Genomic DNA, 25,865 nt, shown 5'->3' on the forward strand with positions numbered 1-25,865 from the left:
CTTTACTACAACTACTGTCCTCATTAGTTCTTGATCTATCTCCATTATGATCCATGATGTCCACATAAAAATATTTTTCTATATAAAAATCAATGCACACATGACACAATTAGTGCTTTCATGAAAGCTAATCTCTTCAAAGTCAAGAAGTCAAACTGCATACGCCACTTCATAATCTATTTTATTTATTTATTTATTTATTTATTGAGACAGGGCCTCACTCTGTCACCCAGGCTGAAGTGCAGTGGTGCAATCACAGCTCACTGAAGCCTCAACCCCGAGGCTCAAGCGAACCTCTCACCTCAGCCTCCCGAGTAGCTGGGACCACAGGCATGTGCCACTATGCTTAGCTAATTTTTGTATTCTTTGTAGAGACGGTGTTTTGCCATGGTCCCCAAGCTGGTCTTGAACTCCTGGATCCTCCTGTCTTGGCCTCCCAAAGTGTTGGGATTACAGGCATGAGCCACTGTGCTCAGCCTATAATCTATTTTAAAGAAATTAAATACCCCAAATATCTTGAATAAAATTTGGTTGTTTATACTGTTTAATTACTGCATAGAGTCAACATCATAAGTCAGTAAGCTATTTTCATAACGAAGAAAAACTCTGACAATAGATTTATTCACTGAATAGGAAAAAAGTGTAATAATACATAACATTTTAACATGCGGTGTTGAGGAAGTTTGTATCCAGCTATTCTTTTAATTGAAAGTAATGCTACAGATTGAATGTGAGAAGAATAGTGGAAAAGTCATTCTAGTGATAACAAGGGACTTCTTCGAGCTGTGACCCTGGTTTATTTCATACATATATTTAATTGGGGTGCTCATAATTCAATCAAATGACAGCCACCATGTCTGTATCTTTTGAGAGAAGTTAGGTTGACACCAATGTTACTTTTCTGAATTCAGCCACTGGGCATCTTCTCCATCCTGGAAGAGGAGTGCATGTTCCCTAAGGCAACGGACACCTCCTTCAAGAACAAGCTGTATGACCAGCACCTGGGCAAGTCTGCCAACTTCCAGAAGCCCAAGGTGGTCAAAGGCAAGGCTGAGGCCCACTTCTCTCTGATTCACTATGCTGGCACTGTGGACTACAACATTACTGGCTGGCTGGACAAAAATAAGGACCCCCTGAATGATACTGTGGTTGGGCTGTACCAGAAGTCTGCAATGAAGACTCTAGCCAGTCTCTTTTCCACGTATGCTAGTGCTGAAGCAGGTACTTTCTGTGTCCTTAATCTAAATTAAATCCATTCTCACATAATGTTATAATACATGTTCATATAAGCCTCTGGTATTCTATTCTTATTCATGGGTTTTCTTTTTACCTCAGATAGCAGCGCGAAGAAAGGTGCTAAGAAAAAGGGCTCTTCTTTCCAGACTGTGTCTGCCCTTTTCAGGGTAAAGTACAAATTTAATTTGAAATATCTACTCAGTTTCTATGAATTATCATAATTAAGGATTTAGAAAAAATTATGAGGCAATAAAATGTTAATAGGAATCACTTCAAATATCAGCTCTCGTCAGAGTATAGCCAAAGAAATACTACTCCTGTAGGAACGGATGCTTTACCCATTATTCCTTATTATGATTATCTAATGTATTCAGGATTGCCAAAATGTCCTTAGAAACTTTCTCATTATATAATGAGGCTGATTTCTAAAGAAGTATAGCTAAACTTCAAAGCTGTCCCTGTGGAAGGCCATATTCTTATTCCGCTTTGAATGTTGCCCTTTGAAAACGTTCCTGAGTTCCTCTTTGAGAATGAGCCTCAGATACACTCTTTATGACATCTTTCACCAAAACATATCTTTGTCCTCTGAGGTGAATTTAATTTTTCATTACAGCTGAAAATCATCTAAAGCCAAGCCCAGTGACTTAAATGGATCATTAAGATACAAAATATCTCTTGAGATTAAAGAATAATAATTTCACTACAAAGTAATGTGATTTTCCTATGTAGCTTAAAAACTGGTTCTTATATATGGACTAATAATGACTTTTTAATCAAAATGTGTATGGCTAAGTCTCATTCCTTATAAAACTAAAATACAGACACGACATACGACCTATGATCTAAACAAGAAAACTACTCTTGTTCTTTTTCTTTCTCACAACCAATTTGCATTATCTTACCAAATAGACTTTTATCAACTTGTTTTCATACATGTTTTCAAAATTAGGAACTCACATTACTTATTTTCTTCATTTCCTAATGGTTAACTGAGCTGTGGGGGAAAAAATCTGCCTTCTTGGCCGGGCGCAGTGGCTCACACCTGTAAATCCCAGCACTTTGGGAGGCCGAGGCGGGCAGATCACGAGGTCAGGAATTCAACACCAGCCTGGCCAATATGGTGAAACCCCATCTTTACTAAGAATATAAAAATTAGCCGGGCGTAGTGGTGCACGCCTATAGTCCCAGCTACTTGGGAGGCTGAGGCAGAAGAATCGTTTGCACCCAGGAGGTAGAGGTTGCAGTGGACCGAGATTGCACCACTGTACTCCAGCCTGGGCAACAGAGCGAGATTCTGTCAAAAAAAAAAAAATCTGCCTTCTTAAGAGTATATCTAGTCTCAGGTACCCAACACCCACCAACCCAAGGTTATATAGTTTCATAATTTTATTTTTTTTATTTTTTTATTTTTTTTTTCGAGACAGAGTCTTGCTCTGTCACCCAGGCTGTAGTGCAGTGACACAATCTCAGCTCACTGCAAACTCCACCTCATGGGTTCAGGTAATTCTCCTGCCTCAGCCTCCCGAGTAGCTGGTATTACAGGCACCCATCACCAGACCTGGCTAATTTTTGTATTTTTAGTAGAGATGGGGTTTCACTACATTGCCCAGGCTGGTCTCGAACTCCTGACCTCATGATCCGCCCGCTTTGGCCTCCCAAGGTGCTGGGATTACAGGCGTGAGCCACCATGCCTGGCCAGTTTCACAATTTTAGACTCTTCAAAAACCAAAAGAAAACAAGAGGTCAAGAGGTCCCAGGAAATATTACACTCAAGGAAGGAAAGGCAAAAGTTAGGACAATTGCTAACTTAGGTTACCACTGTAAACTGCTACTGTGAAAATTATTAGCACTGAGAGAGATGAAAGAGACCTCACAAACAATCTCAACTATTCTCAGATAATGCCCAGAGAAACAAAATGGATTTTATACAGTCAGGCAGTTCATTAGTGGCATAGCAAAGCCATCATGTTTTGTCTTGTGATTCTCGGTTGAGAACCCTTCCTTGTACATCACAAGGTTACTGAATTGCAATTTGTTTATGAGACAGATCCCTGGTGTTACAAAGGAATACCTTGGAGATGTGCATTCCTTCCAAGCACTTTGGCCTTTTTGTTATTTGGCAGGCTAGAACTCTTGAGACCCTCAAAATACAGAGCAATTGAAGCCTCACAGATGCATGCCTAGTAGTTAAAGGACTGTCTAGGTTCATTCCATATAATTACAAAAAACAACCTGAAATAGAACTTTTTCATCAAGTCCTTTCTGTCTGGTTTTCTAGGAAAATTTAAATAAATTGATGACGAATCTGAGGAGCACACACCCTCATTTCGTACGGTGTATCATTCCCAATGAAACCAAAACTCCTGGTAAGACACAGAGAGTGAAATAATCAAACAGGCACAGGTTTGAAAGTTAAATGCCCACTAATAAGTACTGTTCTATATTTTTAGGGGCAATGGAACATGAACTTGTGTTGCACCAGCTGAGGTGTAATGGTGTGCTGGAAGGCATCCGCATCTGTAGGAAAGGATTCCCAAGCAGAATCTTATATGGCGATTTCAAACAAAGGTCAGTCTTCTTTGACGTATTTCATTAACACTGTGAATTAGTATATATTAAAAAATTAAGAAGTCGAATAATATAGTCTTGTGGTGGTAGGATAATACAACAGGTTAGAAGGATAACAGGAAGCAGGCATGCAACAGAAAATCATATTGTTTTACTATCTGTCCTTAAACGGCAGTTGGATTTTCCACTTTTATTTCTACTCTCAGATGTTTGTTGATATTTCTTTTTGGTGTCATTTTGTTGGCATGTGGTCACATTTTCCTAACCATTCTTTCTTTCTTTAACTGAGCAGATACAAGGTTTTAAATGCAAGTGCTATTCCAGAGGGACAGTTCATTGACAGCAAGAAGGCTTCTGAGAAACTTCTTGCATCTATTGATATTGATCATACTCAATATAAATTTGGACATACCAAGGTATATCGTTATTTATTTACACCTGATCCCAGTACCTTCCGCCATTTCTGCATCTCCTGCAGTATGGAGATGATTTGTGACTCTCTCTTTCTCCAGGTTTTCTTCAAAGCTGGACTTCTGGGTCTTCTGGAAGAAATGAGAGATGAAAAATTAGCCCAAATTATAACAAGAACACAAGCTGTCTGTAGGGGATTCCTAATGAGGGTAGAATATCAGAAGATGTTGCAAAGGAGGTAACAATCATTCAGAATATCAGAATTATAAGGTCCCTTAAGGACTATCAATCAGTCTTCTTCATTCATTAATTCTTTCATTTGGTGGCTAATAGTTCCTCTCACCCAATTCAGAACTCACTCCTACAACACAGCAGCCTTTGCTTCAGCTCTCACACTTGGATTCCTTTCAAAACTTCTCTCCTACCTCCAGCCATCTCAGATACAGCCACAGGAATAGTTTGCAGTAAGCAGTATTTTCATCAAGCCAGTTGCTTGCTTGCCTGTCAAGGCCCTCTCTATTCCCCACCTCATCTATCATTTCCAAGCACATAGCCTTTTCCAGCCAGGCTAAACAATTTGCTTATCTACTAATCTCTCATTTGCTTATCTTCTTATCTCATCTCTCCCCTCATCCTAATTTATCTATTTACCAATTTAAAACTTTAATTTCCCCTTTCTGTAACTAATCTCACCCAGTTTATCTACCCAACACTACTGCATTCCCTCTACTTACACACACACTGTGCATTCATTTTTCTTATCTGTAATCATTTAGGCCTGCACTGGAAGTGTTCCTGAGTCTTTCCCATGTGTGAATGTTATGGTTTGTGTCAAGGTATCTGCTTTCACAGAGTTACAAGTCTTAAAAACTGGACCTATAGAGATAGAATTTCCATTTTAACAAGCTTGAAGAAACATACACATTGCTACAAGTAGTCAAACCTAGCCAGTCTATGGCTATAGTTTGCAGTAGGGGTACCTTATATTACTATTTTTCACTTTATTTCAATAAAATAAATTTTAGAGCTCAACAGATGCTGAATGCCTCGCAAATATTAACAATCCAATTAATCAGTTAAGACTGAGGCACTTGAAAGAATTTGAGATAAGCCAGTGTATTATCTGAAGAAGCTAGCAAAAAAAGTTTATAGAGTGGATAATTCAGTGTTGTTCAAAATAAGAGGAGCAACTTCAAGGAAGAGATGACAAATCATTCGCTCAGTTTAGGTGGGCCATTCAGAAGGCAACCTATGTCATTTCACAGTTCTCATCCATATGCCCACAGACAGGCAGCACAATCAACATGGAATCGCCATGCCCACCCTCAAATCACTAATACTGTCATATGTCAAATGGTATGTGCTGATCATACATTCAAAATATTCACCCCTAAAGTCACTCTCTTTGCTAGTTTGATAGGGATTGAGAACACAGAAGATGTGCTCAATATGAACAGTACTCATATTAGCAAAGTGGTTATACTGAGGGCTACTGATCATGAGTGTGAGCGTGAGAATGTGTGTACACGTGTGTGTGTGTGTGTGTGTAAAGCCTGCATATAATATATAGAGAATGTGACATATTTATTTGTGAGGGGCATTCATTAAAAGGGAAATTTGTGTGTGATAAGTAACAATAACATTGGCTCTGATGGATCAGTCTACACTGATATTTTCACGTCATCGCAGAGAAGCACTTTTCTGCATCCAGTATAATGTCCGTGCCTTCATGAACGTCAAGCACTGGCCCTGGATGAAACTCTTTTTCAAGATTAAGCCCCTCCTCAAGAGTGCAGAGACCGAGAAAGAGATGGCCACCATGAAGGAAGAATTCCAGAAAACCAAAGATGAACTCGCCAAGTCAGAGGCAAAACGGAAGGAGCTAGAGGAAAAAATGGTCACTCTCTTAAAAGAGAAAAATGACCTGCAACTCCAGGTTCAATCTGTGAGTACTCCATATTCTGAATGTACCATGTTACTGAAGCTTTTTTGAAACACACATATACTTTGGATTTACAAATGATCTCTACTTGAAAGAAAATCTCAAGTTGCTGTTTTTAATACCTCATTTATCTTTTAATATTCTATGGGGAAGAAAAGGCACAAGTATTTCCAAGTTACAATGGGAAAAGGAAAGATTGAAGAATTTGTTTAAATAATATCACAAAATTTAACAGCCATGAAGGAAGTAGCTTAAAGCCAATCCCCCAAGTCTCAGTCAAATATTTTACCCCTTTGCCTGGGCTACTTTAGCCCAGCATTAAAAGTATAGCCCTATTTTCTAAATGCAAGTCTATGAGATTGTATTTAAATTCAAACTTATTTATTTCTGTATCTCCTTTCCCCAACCCCCAAGATTTAGCTCAATAAATCTATCTGTATTTAATGGAACTGAACTACCAGCATGTCAGGCAGAGCAATGTGTCCTCCTGATTCTTCCTCTGATACAAATCTCTAGTTCCTAGGGTCTGTTTATTGGTGCAGGAAGGAGGGGCAGTTGGGGTGGGGAGTAGGTTTGGCATGAGCACTTTGGTCAAAGGTAACCTCCCATTTCCTTGGTTCAACAAACCTAACAATATCATAAACTAACCTGTGAAAAGGATAGTTTTCCCACTTTTTTTTCAGCAACTTTCAATTTTTCCTTCTGATACCTTCATTTATATGAAGGTTACATTTTTCCAAAAGCACAGGACCATAGCCTCTCTATCTTACCATCTTTTCACAGTTATCATTAGTCAGTGAGTAAATATATATTGAGTGTATCACTATTAAAAATAAATATATTAAGCAGTAAAGCTCAAAAAAAGAAAAAAGAAAAGAATCCCCCAATAAGTTCCCATTATATTCCATTTAAACGTTTTTTAAACTCAAGAACAAAACAAACACTGGGAAGTTAAAAAATATTCCCCAGGCCAAGGTAACCTAATAAATTAGACTGGATTGATTTTTATTTGAATCCTTTCATTAGTCACTTATAAAAACTTTATTGAGCTATACAGTTTCTGAGAATTACATTTTCTCATATATTCTAAAATTCATTTTGATAATTATGGGGGGAGGGGAGAGGGCCACAAATGGAATGGACAAGGCAAATGTGGCATAACTTAGCAACTGGTAAATCTAGGTTCATAACATATCACTGTTCATTCTATTTTTTTTTCCTAACTTGACATATGGGTTTGAACATTTTCAAAATTTCAGGGGCTCAACATAGACTTTCCACATTAACCAGATTTAGAAGGGAATGGGAAAACAAAAGCAAACAAAAACACAAAAGCAGAAAGGGCTAAGAACAGTTCATCAATCTTTCCTTAACTAGAACTGTCCTGGGCATGAGAACCTCTAGCCTAGTCAATGGTACAACTCTCTGAAAATTATGTTGCAGTTTAGGCCTATTGCCCATGTTGTGTATAAAAATAAAACAATGAAACCACAAAACTTAAAGAACATTTTTGTTACACTGGGGAAATCTGAATATAGACTGTATATTAGATAATATTATTGTATCAGTGATTAATATTTTCATTTGTAATAACAGTATTGTAGTTATATAGGAGAATGTTCATGTTCTTAGGAGAGAAATGCTAAAATACGATATCTGCCATTTACTTTCAAATGATTTAGGAGAGTGTGTGTGTGTGTGCACACACATGTGCATATATATGTGTCTATGTGTGTGTTTAGAGAGAGAAAAAATAGTAAAATGTTAAAAATATGAGGATTTAGGTAAATGGTATATGGCAATTTATTGTATTATTCATACAGCTATTCAGTAAGTTTAACAGTTTTCAAAATAAAAGTTGGGGTAAAAGTTCCAAAAAATAAAATTCACCTTAAGACTAATGGGTAATTCTTTAAATGGAAATGTAAATTTTGAACAATTATAGCACTGTATGAACTACCAGGAAGGTTTTAGTGTATTAAAAAATACTACATGGAAATGTATTTAAATTATTTTTCTTCTTTTTCTGTCTTCAATACAGCCTAGCAATTATTGGTTTCAGGGGGACAGGGAATAATCAAAACCAAAACTAACCAATTTAACTAAATCAAAATCTTTAAATATTATAGCTGAAAAGCTCTTGGCAATCATTTATTCCAACCCATATATATATATACAAAATTGAGAATAAAAGGAATAAAGCAATTTGCCCAAAGTCATACATATGCAAACAATATTGGGACAAGAACCCAGGCTTCCTTTTGCCCGATTTAGAGGTCTTTCCACTCTTCTACAAATTATTTTTTAAATAATCAATAGCTCCAATCCGATAACTTTGCAAACTAGTTTGCTTCTAAAGCTATAGTCTCACTTCCAATAAGCTGCATTTCTCCAGACCATGTAATAATGTTCGATTAAATTAAATTTATATTCATACTGAAAAATTCAACAGAATTCAATAAAACACTATTATTTTTGCGCAAAAAAACACACCAAGTTTCAAAATAAGTAACAGACTCTAAGTATCTGAATGAATCTCTCCATAGGAAGCAGATAGCTTGGCTGATGCAGAGGAAAGGTGTGAGCAACTGATTAAAAACAAAATCCAACTTGAGGCCAAAATCAAAGAGGTGACTGAAAGAGCTGAGGAGGAGGAAGAGATCAATGCTGAGCTGACAGCCAAGAAGAGGAAACTGGAGGATGAATGTTCAGAACTCAAGAAAGACATTGATGACCTTGAGCTGACACTGGCCAAGGTTGAGAAGGAGAAACATGCCACGGAGAACAAGGTATCAGTCATATTTTACAATACTGTATAGAGGTTCTGCCACCAACTAAATTGTTTTATAGGAGAAATAATCTCTTTCTTAACCTTTGTAGGTGAAAAATCTTACAGAAGAGATGGCAGGCCTGGATGAAACCATTGCAAAACTGTCCAAGGAGAAGAAGGCTCTCCAAGAGACCCACCAGCAGACCCTGGATGACCTGCAGGCAGAGGAAGACAAAGTCAACACCCTGACCAAAGCTAAAACCAAGCTAGAACAGCAAGTGGATGATGTAAGCACATTTTAAATATCCCTTTGAAAGATTTTTTTTAAAAATATATACTTTCAATTTTTACCATATTTACTTTCTTATTAGCTTGAAGGGTCTCTGGAACAAGAAAAGAAGCTTCGAATGGATCTAGAAAGAGCAAAGCGGAAACTGGAGGGTGACCTCAAATTGGCCCAAGAATCCACAATGGACATGGAAAATGACAAACAGCAACTTGATGAAAAGCTTGAAAAGTAGGAGCCTTTTAGAAAAAAAACTTCTATGTGATATCATCTTTCAATTCACATGAGTATTAATACTTCTTGCTCTTCTTTCTAAAGGAAAGAATTTGAAATTAGCAATTTGATAAGCAAAATTGAAGATGAGCAAGCTGTAGAAATTCAACTACAGAAGAAGATCAAAGAGTTGCAGGTGAGTCATCTCACCTCTATTTTTTCTGCACACCAAAAAAACACTGAAGTTGAGATGAGTTTATGTTTATGTGCTTCTTTCGTTCCCAGGCCCGCATTGAGGAGCTGGGGGAAGAAATCGAGGCAGAGAGGGCCTCCCGAGCCAAAGCGGAGAAGCAGCGCTCTGACCTCTCCCGGGAACTGGAGGAGATCAGCGAGAGGCTGGAAGAAGCCGGTGGGGCAACTTCTGCTCAGGTGGAATTGAACAAGAAGCGGGAGGCTGAGTTTCAGAAACTGCGCAGGGACCTGGAGGAGGCCACCCTGCAGCATGAAGCTATGGTGGCTGCTCTTCGGAAGAAGCACGCAGACAGTATGGCTGAGCTTGGGGAGCAGATTGACAACCTGCAGCGGGTCAAACAGAAGCTGGAGAAGGAGAAGAGTGAGCTGAAGATGGAGATTGATGACCTCAGCAGTAACGCAGAGGCCATTTCCAAAGCCAAGGTACACAATACTGTCTCTAAATGAAGGTAATCATTTGTAAGAACACCCATTATTCTCTATCCCTAAACATTGTTTGCAGGCACTTTATAGCACTACTCAAATATTTTCTAACCAAATATATCCCATTCTATGGTATTTTTTAAAATGCTGGTTATGATCTATTAAGATGATTTTTTTTTTGGAGGAGGGGGATGGAGTCTCACTCTGTCGCCCAGGCTGGAGTGCAGTGGCGCGATCTCGGCTCACTGCAAGCTCCGCCTCCCGGGTTCACGCCACTCTCCTGCCTCAGCCTCCCCAGTAGCTGGGACTACAGGCGCCCACCAGCACGCCTGGCTAATTTTTTGTATTTTTAGTAGAGACGGGGTTTCACCGTGTTAGCCAGGATGGTCTCGATCTCCTAACCTCATGATCCGCCCACCTCGGCCTCCCAAAGTGCTGGGATTACAGGCATGAGCCACCGCGCCCAGCCTATTAAGATGATTTCAAAATCCACTTTAAGCAAGCGTCAATATCATTGGAATAAATGGTCTCCAACAATGACCAGTTTAGGCACACTATGCACTCGCCATGCCTAAATTCTTGCATGTTCCACAGAGTTGATGTCCTAACTTTCTACTCACACTTGACATGAATTTATTTACTCTACAAATATTTTAAGAATCAAGTTTTAACCTTTTTATTGCATTCAATGTCTCATCTTTCATTGCTACATATCCTGTAGGGAAACCTTGAAAAGATGTGCCGCTCTCTAGAAGATCAAGTGAGTGAGCTTAAGACCAAGGAAGAGGAGCAGCAGCGGCTGATCAATGACCTCACAGCACAGAGAGCGCGCCTGCAGACAGAAGCGGGTAAAGACATCTTCTCTGGGTCCCAACACCATGGACTAAATAAAATGGATTCTAGGGGTTCTAATAAACAGCAATATTCCCACTTTAGAGAAAGATAAACAAATGATCAGAGTTTGCTAAGAAGGTCAAAAAGGAAAGAAGTCAAGACTGAGCAGACAAGTTTACTTACAACACTTCTATGGCAATGCTGCTTTTAAATCTCCGGTTCTAACCAGTGCTAAAAAAATACTTAGAAGCAGATGAAGTGTAGATTAAACACATCACACACAGACACACACACACACACACAGGTTGAGTATCCCTAATCTGAAAATCAAAAATCTGAAATGCTCCAAAATTCAAAACTGAGGGCTGACATGATGTCCAAAGGAAATGCTCACTGCAGCATTTCAGATTTTAGATTTTCGGATTAGGGATGCTGAACTGGCAAGAATATGTAAATATTCTAAAATCAAACAAAAATCTGAAATCTGAAACACTTCTGGTCCCAAGCATTTCAGGTAAGGTATATACAACTTGTATATATATATATACACACACACATATATACATATATATATACACACACATATATAAATGTAAAAGGTTTAGGCTTATTTTTATGCCAGTAAAAAATTCCCTTATGTCTATTACTCCTAGGTGAATATTCCCGACAATTAGATGAGAAAGATGCTTTAGTCTCTCAGCTTTCAAGGAGCAAGCAAGCATCTACTCAGCAGATTGAAGAGCTGAAACATCAACTAGAGGAAGAAACTAAAGTGAGTTTTGCCAAGGATTTTTTTGACTAACCAAATCTAAACCTGCCCAGTTAGGCTCTACTTGGGATGTGTAAGTTAAATATCACTGAATACATGAATTTATGTCACTGAACTGCTACTTCTGCAGGCCAAGAACGCCCTGGCACACGCCCTGCAGTCCTCCCGCCATGACTGTGACCTGCTGCGGGAACAGTATGAGGAAGAGCAGGAAGGCAAAGCTGAGCTGCAGAGGGCGCTGTCCAAGGCCAACAGTGAGGTTGCCCAGTGGAGAACCAAATACGAGACGGATGCCATCCAGCGCACACAGGAGCTGGAGGAGGCCAAGTATGTGCTGTGAACTCTAGAAGAGGAACTCCCAGAAGCAGCTGTGATATTTATGATGATGATAACATAACAATAGCAAAAGCTAACATTTATTGAGTGCATACTGTGTCAAGTATTATATATATATATATGCATGTATATCAGCTTATTTACCTTCATAACAATATTATATTGGTATCATTATTCTAATCCCCATTTTACAGATGAGGAAGTTGAGGCTATAAGTTGTTAACCAACTAACCCAAAGGTATCTGCTTAATAAATGATACAGCTGGGTTTGGAGCCTGTCATTCTGATTCTACAGCCCACCTTTTTCAGCACTGAGTAGAAGACATACCTCTTAAAACTCACGTTGGAGGCCACCAAACCATACATAATGTTTAGGTTTGGCCTAAATAAAGTGAAGCCTTAGTCTGCATATAGACAAAGGGAGACCTTCAAGTAGATCTCCCTGGGCATCAAGCCAAAGGTTTTTCACTACCATAAGGATGTGTACTTGGCACACAACTGAAAATGAACTGAGAATGTAGAGAATTCAGGAGGGGAAAAAAACCTGCCTTTGTTTAAACTGCATGAATTGTCCTGATTTATGTATCAGTTTCTTTCCCTGGAGAGATTGTCCAACTATAATGATTAGAAGAAACTGGCTATTCTCTAGGAAGAAAACACATAAAATGGAATGGAAAGTCTGAGAAAGCAAATGAATATGCTCAGTATATTTCTGGCCAGTAAAATATCTAGTTAACCTCAAATCCATATTGGAGTGAGAACGGATATATAAGTCAAACAACAAGATTGTCCTGGCTAATAATTTTCCACAGTCATACTCAATCAGAAGTCTTGAAAATCCTGAGTTACTTAGGTAGTAAGGCGGATACAATGGCAGCACCAACAGCAGCCTCTTAGACTTCTATAATATTCCAAGGACTTGTTTCCAACTCTTCACCACTTTGGATCTTTCCATACAGTTTACCAATCTAGAAAGCAGTTCTGGCTGCCACCATTTTGAAAATCATATGCCATTTGCCAGTATAGAAACAGGACCGTGGCCAGGCACAGTGGCTCACACCTGTAATCCCAGCACTTTGGGAGGCCAAGGCGGGCGGATCACCTGAGGTCAGGAGTTCAAGACCAGCTTGGCCAACATATGGTGAAACCCTGTCTCTATTTAAAATATATATATATATATATATATATATATATATATATATATACACACATACATACACACACAAAAATTAGTTGGGCATGGTGGTGCACATCTGTAATCCCAGCTACTTGGGAAACTGAGGCAGGAGAATCGCTTGAACCCGGGAGGTCGCAGTGACCAAGATTGCACCACTGCACTCCAGCATGGGCGACAGAGCGAGACTCCGTCTCTCAAAAAAAGAAACAAAAGAAAAGAAAAGAAACAGGACTGTGAAAAGGGACCAAGGAGGTTATCACTTTGCTTCTGGTCTTGGCCATTCTCCTGACTGCCTGGCTAACTTTTCAGGAAGAAGTTGGCCCAGCGCCTGCAAGAAGCTGAGGAACATGTAGAAGCTGTGAACGCCAAATGTGCTTCCCTTGAGAAGACGAAGCAGCGGCTCCAGAATGAAGTTGAAGACCTCATGCTTGATGTGGAAAGGTCTAATGCAGCCTGTGCAGCTCTTGATAAGAAGCAAAGGAACTTTGACAAGGTGGCCCAGACTGCTTAAACTTTAAGAGTGTTTTACTTGGTCTTCCTTTCTCCTTGGATCAACTCATGATTTATTGCTTTTCAGGTCCTATCAGAATGGAAGCAGAAGTATGAGGAAACTCAGGCTGAACTTGAGGCCTCCCAGAAGGAGTCACGTTCTCTTAGCACTGAGCTGTTCAAGGTGAAGAATGTCTATGAGGAATCCCTGGATCAACTCGAAACGCTAAGAAGAGAAAATAAGAACTTGCAACGTGAGTCCTCACAGTCCTCCCTACTCCATATATCCCTGGGAGGACCTTTCCATGTTGCCATCTTTCTGACCATTTCTCTCCTGTCTGTTCAACCACAGAGGAGATTTCTGACCTCACTGAGCAGATTGCAGAGGGAGGAAAGCAAATTCATGAATTGGAGAAAATAAAGAAGCAAGTAGAACAAGAGAAATGTGAAATTCAGGCTGCTTTAGAGGAAGCAGAGGTACATATTACCTTGTATTATGTTATGGAAAAACAAAGACAAACATCAGTTAAAAAAAAGTGGGGCTAGTGATAATTTAAACTCACAGGATCTTTATGAAGGACAACTTGGCAATAGCTATCAAAATCCTTAAAAATGTAAATACTCTGACCTATCAATTCTATTTCTAAGATTTTATCACCCAAAAGATGTCAAATGGAGTAAAGCTTTAAGGCAAAGATGTCCAATCTAAGAACAAAAGTAAGCAAATCACAGAACAGTCATGTGATGAAATTTTATATAGCCATGAAATATGATTATTTTGGAAAAATATTTTACAGTAGACAGTAATTTTAAAGACACAAATTTGCATATACAATATAATTTTGATTATGTACAAATATATAGAAGTAGGAAAAAAGACTAGAAAAAATACACCATATTAATATGTTTATCTCTTTACTGGGGGAACAACAGCTAGGTTTTCTTTTGTTTTTATGTATTGCCTCCACATTATACAATGAACATTTATTATGTAATCGGAAAAAAATTAACATTTTAAAACTGATAGTTTCTAGGTCAGGGGCTAGTATATCACACAAGAACATTTTAATTTCTAAAACAGATTGAGAATTTATATTTACTATACATGAATTTAATTATATAATTTTATTAGTATTAATATGAACAATATTTGTATAGCACAATGCACCTTTATTGCAGAGCTGCCCTATATAATCTGTCACTAAATAAACAAAATAATGATTTACCTAGAAGATTCCCAGAACTACTGTATTATACTTTGTAAAATTAGACAAACTGATATTGACAAGAGTTTGGCTCACGAGGGAATATACTCCAAATACTCAGGTTCTTCTCCATTATTAATTGATCACTGTTTTGTTAAGGCATCTCTTGAACATGAAGAAGGAAAGATTCTGCATATCCAGCTTGAGTTAAACCAAGTCAAGTCTGAAGTTGATAGAAAAATCGCAGAAAAGGATGAGGAAATTGACCAGCTGAAGAGAAACCACACTAGAGTCGTGGAGACAATGCAGAGCACGCTGGATGCAGAGATTAGAAGCAGAAATGATGCTCTGAGAGTCAAGAAGAAAATGGAAGGAGATCTGAATGAAATGGAAATCCAGCTGAACCATGCCAATCGCTTAGCTGCAGAGAGTTTAAGGAACTACAGGAACACCCAAGGAATCCTGAAGGTAAACGGGTCCACATTCGCCTCCCAGATGAAGCAGGGAAAGTACCTGTCTTCCATTTCCCAAACACCTTGTTAAACGATCCTTTTTCTCTCTTAACAAATTATACAGCTGACTGCACAAAGGTAACTGAATTAATACACATAGAACGTATTATTTTTAAGAAAATGTTATGTAGAAGAACAAACAGATGCCTAGGCATTACAGTAGGATATGAAAGAAAGTGAACAGACTTGGGCACCAGACAGGCCTGAGGTTAAGTCTTAGTTTTGTCATTTACTAGCTGCCTGATTTTAAGCAAATTACTTAACCTCTCAGAACCTCTGTTCCTTCTTCAAAATAAGAATGAAACTACCCACCTCACTGAGTTACTGTGAAGATCAAATGAAATAACAGATGTCAAGTCCTGATAGAGCATATGGAAACTGCTCCACAAATGACAGACATTAGTGACTCACACATGACACAGTAACCAGTTAATGGTAGAAACAGAACAAGAATCTATGTCTCCTGATAATTCTCTCTCACCCTAAGCAAATGACCTAACCATAATCAGATGCATTCAAATGACAGGCATATGTCATCTTCTGTTCCTGTCACCAGTACAATCTCCCAGTTCATCTCCTGGGATCTTCAAATCCTCTTCAGAACACTTAAGGCCTTTCTGTTTTTCACTTATTAGGAAACCCAGCTCCACCTGGATGATGCTCTCCGGGGCCAGGAGGACCTCAAGGAACAGCTGGCAATTGTGGAGCGCAGAGCCAACCTGCAGCAGGCTGAGATCGAGGAGCTGCGGGCCACTCTGGAACAGACAGAGAGAAGCAGGAAAATCGCAGAACAGGAGCTCCTGGATGCCAGTGAGCGTGTTCAGCTACTGCACACCCAGGTGGGACCCTCACATCAAACAAATGCTGGTGTACTGGTAGCTGATGCATTCGAATTATAACATGAAAGTACTCAATTTGTATAAATATGTGTATGTAAACATGGATGGGGGATATGCTCAAAAATACTCATTGCTATTATCTTAGGGTAATTGGTGGATTATGGGTGATTTTTTTTGTTTTTTTTTTTTTGGTGTGTGTTCCTGTTTCTTTCTTGGGGTTTCTACCCCTCACCAAAAAAAAAAAAAAAAAAAAAAAAGCTATTACTTTTTTATTTAAAAATAAGATTTGGCTATTTAGATTATTTTGGAAACCACGAGGTAGAATACTACTGAGTAAAGATACCTGTTGCCTCCAAAATCTGAAAATGTTCCATGCAGTGTTTCTCATTGGTAGCACTTAAGCATTTAGCACTGCTGTGTTCACTGTCCCCATGCCTTACAGCTCATTTAGCATTCCTGACCTGCCCAGGCATTAAATGCAGTAGCACCCCCTAGTCATTTTGACAACCAAAAATATCTGCCCCTAAACATTTTCAAATACCCGTTGAGATGATATTGCTTCTCTCTAGAAACAGAGTTGAAATCTTAAGAACATGTTTTCATAAGACAAATTCAGTGCTCTCCCACAGAACAAATCATAAAAATTCAGAGAGAATAGATTCTTTCAAAGCAAGAAACTCTCAGTGCCTGCCACTCACAAAACGAATCTATTCTTTTCTATTTCCAACCTTCCAGAGAGAGAATAACTAGTGATGTCTCACTGAAATATAATTAAAAGAACAATTAACTAATGTACGCCAATAAAGGCATTCTCAAACCTCAGAAGTCCTTATGCATAAATCAGGTGGACACTGGGGAAGTTGGGGGAAAGGAGTTCCTACCTTGCAAATAATTAACATTTTCCACTGAACAAATAATTAAAGTTTAGTGAAATGTTGCCAGCAGATCCCCTGCATGAACCAACAAGTAAGACACTTGTAAAATCCCAAGAGGGCAAACTGCAAATTTTGTAAATTTCCACGACTACTTTTAACAGAATACCAGTCTCATTAACACCAAGAAGAAATTAGAAAATGACGTTTCCCAACTCCAAAGTGAAGTGGAAGAAGTAATCCAAGAATCACGCAATGCAGAAGAGAAAGCCAAGAAGGCCATCACTGATGTAAGATGAACATTTGGCCTACTGACACGTAGGCACCTGCTATCATCAAGTTTCATTACTTTCTTAATTTATTTCCTAAATAGGCTGCCATGATGGCTGAGGAGCTGAAGAAGGAACAGGACACCAGCGCCCACCTGGAGCGGATGAAGAAGAACCTGGAGCAGACGGTGAAGGACCTGCAGCATCGTCTAGATGAGGCCGAGCAGCTGGCGCTGAAGGGTGGGAAGAAGCAGATCCAGAAACTGGAGGCCAGGGTGGGTGTCTCAATCTCTCTAAATCTGGGAAGGGAAAAAGGGCACTCTCTCTACCCTTCTCTCTTCCTACACAAGACTCCCATCCTGTCCTGGGGCTGGGAACACCCACCCCATGCCTTCAGTAGGTCTTGGGCTAATTAATATCCCCCAAGACTGACTGCGTAAGTATTTTTCTTGGCTGCAGGTACGTGAGCTTGAAGGAGAGGTTGAAAATGAACAGAAACGTAATGCAGAGGCTGTTAAAGGTTTACGGAAACATGAGCGACGAGTAAAAGAACTCACCTACCAGGTAAAGGGAATAGCCTTCCAGAATATCCAGTCTTCCTGCCCAGAAGGAAATTGAAAACCTTATGACTATTTATTTATATGCCACTCACAAACAAATACGCATTAACTTGGTACATGTAAGGAGTAAAGACAGTTGCTTATCACAGACCTATACTAAAACTTAGGGAGGCCTTCAGATTTCTAAAGTTTAGAAAATAGCATGAGAGTAAAGAACACAGATTTTAAAGGCAGATTAACTGGGTATTAGCCCTAGTTTGGCCTCTCTTGCTTCTTGAACTTAATACTCTAAACCTCAGTTTCTTCACCTGTAAAATAGAGATAACAGCGTCTATTTTCCCGGATGAGGAGGTAAGGACTGGAGAAGATGTGTGCAATTCTCTAATACAGTGCCTGCACACTGGAAACATTTACCAAGAGTGCTACTGTTAATTCTATGAAGAAAATCTCAGAGTTGATCAAGTTTACCCCAGGCCCACCTGCCATCATGCCAAATGATTTTATTTTAGTACCCAGAGTAGCCTTATCTCTTCGGAATGAATGCAGATTATTTTTTTCTAACTTTCAGACTGAAGAAGATCGCAAGAATGTTCTCAGGCTGCAGGACTTGGTAGATAAATTACAGGCGAAGGTGAAATCATACAAGAGACAAGCTGAGGAGGCTGTAAGTATCTTTAAGCCCTTGAGGAAAGAAGGAAATTTCTTTTGCAGTAGAAAGTGTTTTAAGAGAATGCATCAATAAGGAAGAAGACAAAGTGAAAATCTACCACTCATTTTAAGAGGGATGATTTTATAAATATGAATTTGTCCCGCCAAATCCAAATTACAGAATAAGACTTCAAAAGATTTATTTATTTATTTATTTTGACACAGAGCCTTGCTGTGTCACCCAGGTTGGAGTGCAGTGGTGTGATCTTGGCTCACTGCAACCTCTGCCTCCCAAGCTCAAGCAATTCTTATGCCTCAGCCTCTCCAGTAGCTGGGACAACAGGCGTGCACCACCACACCTGGCTGGTTTTTGTATTTTTAGTACAGACAGGGCTTCACCGTGTTGGCCAGGCTGGTCTTGAACTCCTGGCCTCAAGTGATCCACCCACCTCGGCCTCCCAAAGTGCTGGGATTACAGGCATGAGCCACCATGCCCAGCCGAGATATTTTTATTATTAAGCAATTTGTAAGGGTTGAGGGGGGCAAGTTCTAAACAGCTCACTTACTTGATAGCTACAAATGATATACAGTAGAAATTCTAATTAATACCATCATAAATATTCCTCTCCCTCTAGACATAGAAAAAATCCAGTTCTCAAAAGCCAAACATCAATCTTTTACCCCACCTGACTTCTTCACTCACCACTAGTGTCATCAGTGGGGGCTCTTGCCCCCACATTTGCTGTAGCTAATATAAGAACATGTTAGAAGATTCTGTACCTATACCCTTCCTGGTTATCCCTCCACTCTTCCAGACACATGTGATAGGTAGGACGTAAATAGGAAGAAAAGGAAAGAAAAAAGGGAGAGGCATAAATGGCAATGAGTCAATTAACAGAGGAGACTTTCTGTCTAGTCCCATCTTTTCCCTTTCTTTATATACTAGAATCAAAATATATATTAAGTGGTATTTCCCCAATTATAATTTGGCCTTACATTTACTTACTGATGTCTATAAGGGTACATAGGTCTCTTCCTCCTTTCCACACAGAACATAAATCATAAAAGGATGTATGGGCTTTATATGAGGCTGTCTCCTCCACTTCAAAACTCTCCTTTCGTTCTTTAAAGTAAAAATTGTAGTTGAAGTTATAAACTCTGTTTAGATTTAAAGTCGGATATGCTAAATAGACCATAAGAAGGAAATACCTGATTTGAGGAACTAATCCTGTCTGGTGATAAGTGCAATGAGAACCACACAGTCTAATTCTCACAATTTTATCTCTATTCTTAGGAGGAACAATCCAATGCTAATCTATCTAAATTCCGCAAACTCCAGCATGAGCTGGAGGAGGCCGAGGAACGGGCTGACATTGCTGAGTCCCAGGTCAACAAATTGCGAGTGAAGAGCCGAGAGGTTCACACAAAAATCAGTGCAGAGTAAACACACCTGCCTGATGCTATCAAGAGGCTGAAGAAAGGCACAAAATGTGCTATTTTTGGTCACTTGCTTTATGACGTTTATTTTCCTGTTAAAGCTGAATAAATAAAAACTACAGTAAATGTATACATTAAACCACTTTCATTTTTTCACTTGCAAAGCTATTCATGCTCACAGTTCTCACCTAGCTATTAATATCTTAATATTATATATGGCTTTGCAGAGCATTCAATATTTTATACCTTCAGCACCACCCAACAGTCCCTTTCCCACCTCTTCACCCCCCACCAACACACACACAAATATCTTTTGCTGAGCTTGTTTTTATTATATCTCTCTAGATTGTTACAAATTACTAAGAAAAACACTCCCTGAGGCTGCCCTCTGTATGGGCCCATTCATTTACTCCACAAACGATATTGAGCATCTACTATGTGCATCAATATAATAAATCAATAAATAGTGCCAGCCACTATTTAAGTTTTGTGTGAACAAAATATAGTTTCTGCTCTCTAGAAGCTTATATTCCACAACGAAAGAAAAGCAATAAATAAATTCATAACTATGTAATGAGCCAGATTATAAGTACTAATGGGAAATTAGAAAGTAGGAGGGAAGCATTTACTTTTTTTTTTTTTTCCGAGACAGTCTCACTCAGTCGCCCAGGCTGGAGTGCAGTGGCGCGATCTTGGCTCACTGCAAGCTCCGCCTCCCGGGTTCACGCCATTCTCCTGCCTCGGCCTCCGGAGTAGCTGGGACTACAGGTGCCCGCCACCACGCCCGGCTAATTTTTTGTATTTTTAGTAGAGACGGGGTTTCACCGTCTCAGCCAGGATGGTCTCGATCTCCTGACCTCGTGATCCACCCGCCTTGGCCTCCCAAAGTGCTGGGATTACAGGCGTGAGCCACCGCGCCCGGCCACATTTACTATTTTATAGACAGTAGTCAAGGAAGGCATCTCTGGTAAGAAGACACTTGAGCAGTGACCTGAAGGAGGCAAGAGGGTAAGCCAAGTGGGTATATGGGCGCACAGCACGTCCAGGCAGAGAAAACAGAAAATGCAAAGGCCCTAAGGCAAGGGCAGGTAGGGAATGTTAGAGGGGCAGGGAGGAGGTCAAGCAGGGCAGGAAGAGACTGAGCAAGATGAGACAGTTAAGGCATAAGAGAGGAACTGAGAGACCAGATCATGTAGGGCCCCTTGGCCACTCTAAGGACTTTTGCCTTTACTCAGAGTGAAGTGGGAAAGTTTTGGAGGGTTTTGAGCAGAGTGATATTAACAAATATTTTAAAAGAATCACTCTGGCTGCTGTGTTGAGAATAAACTAAGGGAGCAAAGATGGACACTGGGAAACTAGTTAGGAGCCTACTGAAAAATAAAGGTTAAAAGATGACAGTGGCAGTTGGGCGCGGTGGCTCACACCTGGAATCCCAACACTTTGGGAGGTCGAGGTGGGCAGATCACTTGAGCCCGAGAGTTCGAGACCAGCCTAGGCAACATAGCAAAACCCCATCTCTACTAAAAATAGAAAAAAAGAAAAAAATTAGCAGGGCATAGTGGCACATGCCTGTAGTCCCAGCTACGGGGGAGGCTAAGGTGGGAGAATCACCTGAGCCCGGGAAGTCAAGGCTGCAATAAACCAAGATCGCACCACTGCACTCCAGCCTGGGAGACAGAGTGAGACCCTGTCTCAAAAAAAAAAAAAAAAAAAAAAAAAAAACTAACAACAACAATAAAAACCATGACAGTGGCTTAGGGCAGAAAAATAACAACGGGAGACAAAGAGAAGTAGATGGATTCCAGATTTATTGACGGTAGCTAGCATACATAGGATTGTCAGATAGATTGGATGAGAGACAAAGTGAAAGAATGAACTTATAAAAGAGGGACAGAAAATAAGACCAAAAAAAAGCTTGATGGAGTAGAACCTCCAGAAAGAGAGGAAGCAGCAGAACAAAAATGAAATCTAGACAAAGACTGTACTTTATTCACTCCTTCCTCTACCTTCTAACATTTACTCTCCCCCAACTTCTAAACCCCTATCAGCCTCAATCTTTTCATTATAAATTGTGTAGACCGCAATCTCAAATGTGTCTAAGTTAATAACAAAAGTTTAAAACAAAAAAGAGAAAAAAAATGTTAAATAATCTCCAAAAAACAAAATTTTGGATCAAAGAGGAAATCAAAACTACAATCATAAGAACATGTAGAAAGAAACAAAAGAAAAAATCTTTGTGACCTCAGCTTAGGCAAAGATGTCTTAGATATGACACCAAAGACACAGGCCACAAAAGAAAAAATTGATCAATTGTACATCATCAAAATGTAAAGCTTCTGCTCTTTGAAAAACACTGTTATAGAGAGAATGAAAAGACAAGCCACAGACTGAAAGTATTTACAACTTATATCCCTGATGAAAGATTTATATTCAGAATACATAAACAAATCTAAAAATCCAGGGAAAAGGTAACAACATAATACTTTAAAAGGCAAAAGGTTTAGACAAACATTTCACTAAACATACAGATGATAAAAAGGCATCTGAAAATCATTCAACATCATGAATCGTGAGAAAAATATCAATTAAAACACAGTAAGATACCACAACACACTTACTGCAATGACTAAAAGACCAAAGTGTTGGCCAAGAGTCATAATGTAAAATGTTACAATGACTTATGAAAACAGTTTGGCAACTTCTTTAAAAGTTAACAAATTATCTATATGATCTAGCCATTCTGTTCCTAGGTATTTACCAAAGAGAAATGAAAGCGTATGTCCACATGAAGACTTGTACACAAATGTTTATGGCACATTTATTTGTAATAGGGGCAAAAACCAAAAAGAAAAACCAAAATATCCATCAACAAATGAATGGGTAACAAATTATGGTATATCCATACAATGAAATACTACTCAGCAATCAAAAGAAACCATTAACACTAAAAAGGGTGAATCTCAAGATAATTACGTTGATTGAAAGCAGCAGCCCCTCCAAAAAGTACATACTATATTATTCTATTTATATAAAATTCTAGAAAATGAAAACTACAGTGATAGAAAGTGGACCAGCAGTTGGATAGTGATGCAGAGGGAGGGTTTGTAGGGGGCACAAAGAAAGGGTGGAGGGGATTACAAGGGAGCAGGAGGAAATTTGGGAGGGGGGTCCATGAACATGTTCATTATCTTGATTGAGATGATGGTTTCACAGGCATCTATGTATGTAAAAACCTATCAAACTGTGCACTTTTAATATGTGCAGTTTTAAATGTCAATTATACCTCCATAAATTTAAAATTCTGCATTAGGGGAAATACCACAATTACAGTACTCTGGGAAGATAATTAGTAATTAGAATACTATATGCCAAACTTTAAATCCAGAGTTATATTTTTTCACAGAAATTGCATGAAGCCTGTTTATCAGTTTGTTGACATATTTACTATGTTGAATCTTCCAATTCTTAACTACAGTCTGTTTCATTTAATTAGATCTTCTTTTATTTCTTTCATCAGTGTTTGGTAGTTTTCAGCATACAAGCCATATACAAATTTTGTTAGATCTATGTCAAACTTTTTTTTTTTTTTTTTTTTGAGACGGAGTCTCACTCTGTTGCCCAGACTGGAGTGCAGTGGCACAATCTCAGCTCACTGCAACCTCCACCTCCCGGGTTCAAGCCATTCTCCTGCCTCAGCCTCCTGAGTAGCTGGGATTACAGGCGTGCACCACCATGTCTGGCTAATTTTTGTATTTTTAGTAGAGGCAGGGTTTCACCACGTTGGTCAGGTTGGTCTCAAACTCCTGACCTCATGATCCGCCCACCTTGGCCTCCCAAAGTTCTAGGATTACAGCCGTGAGCCACCATTCCCGGCCTGTCTAACTTCTTTCTTTTTCTAAGTGACTGTAAATGGCATTATATTTCTAATTTTGATGTCTACATGTTCACTGCTAACATACAGAAAAACAATTGATTTTCTCTTTTTTTCTGTTTTTGTTTTTTGTTGTTGTTGTTGTTGTTGTTGTTTGAGATGGAGTTTTACTGTGTCACCAGGCTGGAGAGCAGTGGCTCACTGCAAACTCCACCTCCCAGGTTCAAGTGATTCTCCTGCCTCAGCCTCCTGCGTAGCTGGGATTACAGGCACATGCCACCATGCCCAGCTAATTTTTGTATTTTTAGTAGAGACAAGGTTTTACCATATTGGCCAGGATGGTCTCAATCTCTTGACCTCGTGATCTGCCTGCCTCGGCCTCCCAAAGTGTTGGGATTACGGGCGTGAGCCACGGTGCCCAGCCTTCTGTTGCATTTCTTAAGATTTAGATCATAATTGCAACTCTGCTATTCTTAGAACAAAGAATGAGTAAATGTTGCAGTTGGGACAAAAGGGACAGATTTCTCACAGTCGTATGTGATAACATAATATGACATCCTTTAAGTTTTGCAATGCAATAATAAAATACATCCTTTTTCACAAAAATGCATGACTTCATCAATATTTTTAAGAGCCTTCCTAATCCTTTGATCCTGAATTCATTCTCGGGAAACATCTATTGGGTCATCATTTTTGTCCATTTTCAGTTCTTCAGTTGTTAACTAGTTCAACACTGCTGAATGCACGCTGGTCAATGGCTTTGCAAAACTCAAGCCAATTTTTTTTACTACTTTCACTGACTTCACTAAATTCTGCAACTGTTCCAAGATTTCTCATTTTACTTTGCATTCAACTTAAATTGATTATTGCATATTTACAATACATAATGATCAACAAGATCATTAGTGAATACTTTTTGTTTTCCTATGCAATATCATTATTGTGAAGGCTCCAATAACAGGGACTCCACTATTGCAAACTGAAAACTATCTTTAGCCTTTGCCCAGAAAGTCTATTCTATAGATTTAACAATTAAAGATATGCATAAGCATTTATGTACACATATATACTTAGCAGAATATTTTAAAGAACAGAAACTTAGAGCACCCTAAATGCCCAATAATAGAAAATTTGTTATATAAATTATGTTATCTTCAAAGCATGGTACACTACGTAACTATTAAAAATCATAATCTAAAAGAATAGTTAATATCATGAGAAAATTTTAAAATGTGTTCTAAAAGCAGAATACAAAACAGTGCTTGCAGACTGATATCTCAATTGTGTATGTGTTTAAGAATACATAAAAATTGGCCAGGTGTGGTGGCACATGCCTGTAATCCCAGCACCTTCGGAAGCCAAGGTGGGCGGATCATGAGGTCAAGAGATCGAGACCATCCTGGCCAACATGGTGAAACCCCATCTCTACTAAAAATACAAAAATTAGCTGGGCATGGTGACACACCTGCAGTCCCAGCTGCTCCAGAGGCTGAGGCAGGAGAATCACTTGAATCTGGGAGGCAGAGGTTGCAGTGAGCCGAGATCGCACCACTGCATTCCAGGCTGGCGACAGAGCGAGACTCCATCTAAAAAAAAAAAAAAAAAAAAAGGAGCTGGATACCATCCTGGCCAACATGGTAAAACCCCGTTTCTACTAAAAAATACTAAAATTAGCTGGGCATGGTGGCACTCGCCTGTAGTCCCAGGTGCAGGGGAGGCTGAAGCAGGAGAAACACTTGAACCCAGGAGGCGGAGGTTGTAGTGAGCCAAGATCGCGCCACTGCACTCCAGCCTAGCAACAGAATGAGACTCCGTCTCAAAAAAAAAAAAAAAAAGAAAGAAAAAAGGATACATAAAAACATGGAAAAAAATGTGAAAGGATTTAAACCAAAATTTAGGTAGAGATGACTTCTATGCTAAAATTTTAGGCAAGATTTAAAATTTTC

General features: G+C 39.2%; 1 protein-coding gene across 1 annotated transcript in view; it reads left to right on the plus strand.

Moving 5' to 3' along the window:
• MYH8 (myosin heavy chain 8) overlaps positions 1 to 20,178 on the plus strand; it is a 31,409-nt gene extending 11,231 nt beyond the window's left edge. The window contains 25 exon segments of the mRNA NM_001360885.2: positions 912 to 1,221; positions 1,336 to 1,403; positions 3,515 to 3,602; positions 3,687 to 3,804; positions 4,097 to 4,220; positions 4,317 to 4,453; positions 5,905 to 6,160; positions 8,704 to 8,946; positions 9,038 to 9,214; positions 9,299 to 9,444; positions 9,532 to 9,622; positions 9,712 to 10,101; positions 10,823 to 10,949; positions 11,589 to 11,707; positions 11,835 to 12,031; positions 13,527 to 13,710; positions 13,795 to 13,960; positions 14,059 to 14,183; positions 15,071 to 15,379; positions 16,059 to 16,262; positions 17,299 to 17,424; positions 17,508 to 17,678; positions 17,863 to 17,967; positions 18,532 to 18,627; positions 19,906 to 20,178. Coding sequence (NP_001347814.2) covers positions 912 to 1,221; positions 1,336 to 1,403; positions 3,515 to 3,602; positions 3,687 to 3,804; positions 4,097 to 4,220; positions 4,317 to 4,453; positions 5,905 to 6,160; positions 8,704 to 8,946; positions 9,038 to 9,214; positions 9,299 to 9,444; positions 9,532 to 9,622; positions 9,712 to 10,101; positions 10,823 to 10,949; positions 11,589 to 11,707; positions 11,835 to 12,031; positions 13,527 to 13,710; positions 13,795 to 13,960; positions 14,059 to 14,183; positions 15,071 to 15,379; positions 16,059 to 16,262; positions 17,299 to 17,424; positions 17,508 to 17,678; positions 17,863 to 17,967; positions 18,532 to 18,627; positions 19,906 to 20,055 — 4,227 coding nt within the window. The 3' untranslated portion in view covers positions 20,056 to 20,178.
• The last annotated feature ends 5,687 nt before the right edge of the window (positions 20,179 to 25,865 follow it).

This window comes from Pan troglodytes, chromosome 19, assembly GCF_028858775.2.
Source record: "Pan troglodytes isolate AG18354 chromosome 19, NHGRI_mPanTro3-v2.0_pri, whole genome shotgun sequence".
Lineage (NCBI taxonomy): Eukaryota > Metazoa > Chordata > Mammalia > Primates > Hominidae > Pan > Pan troglodytes.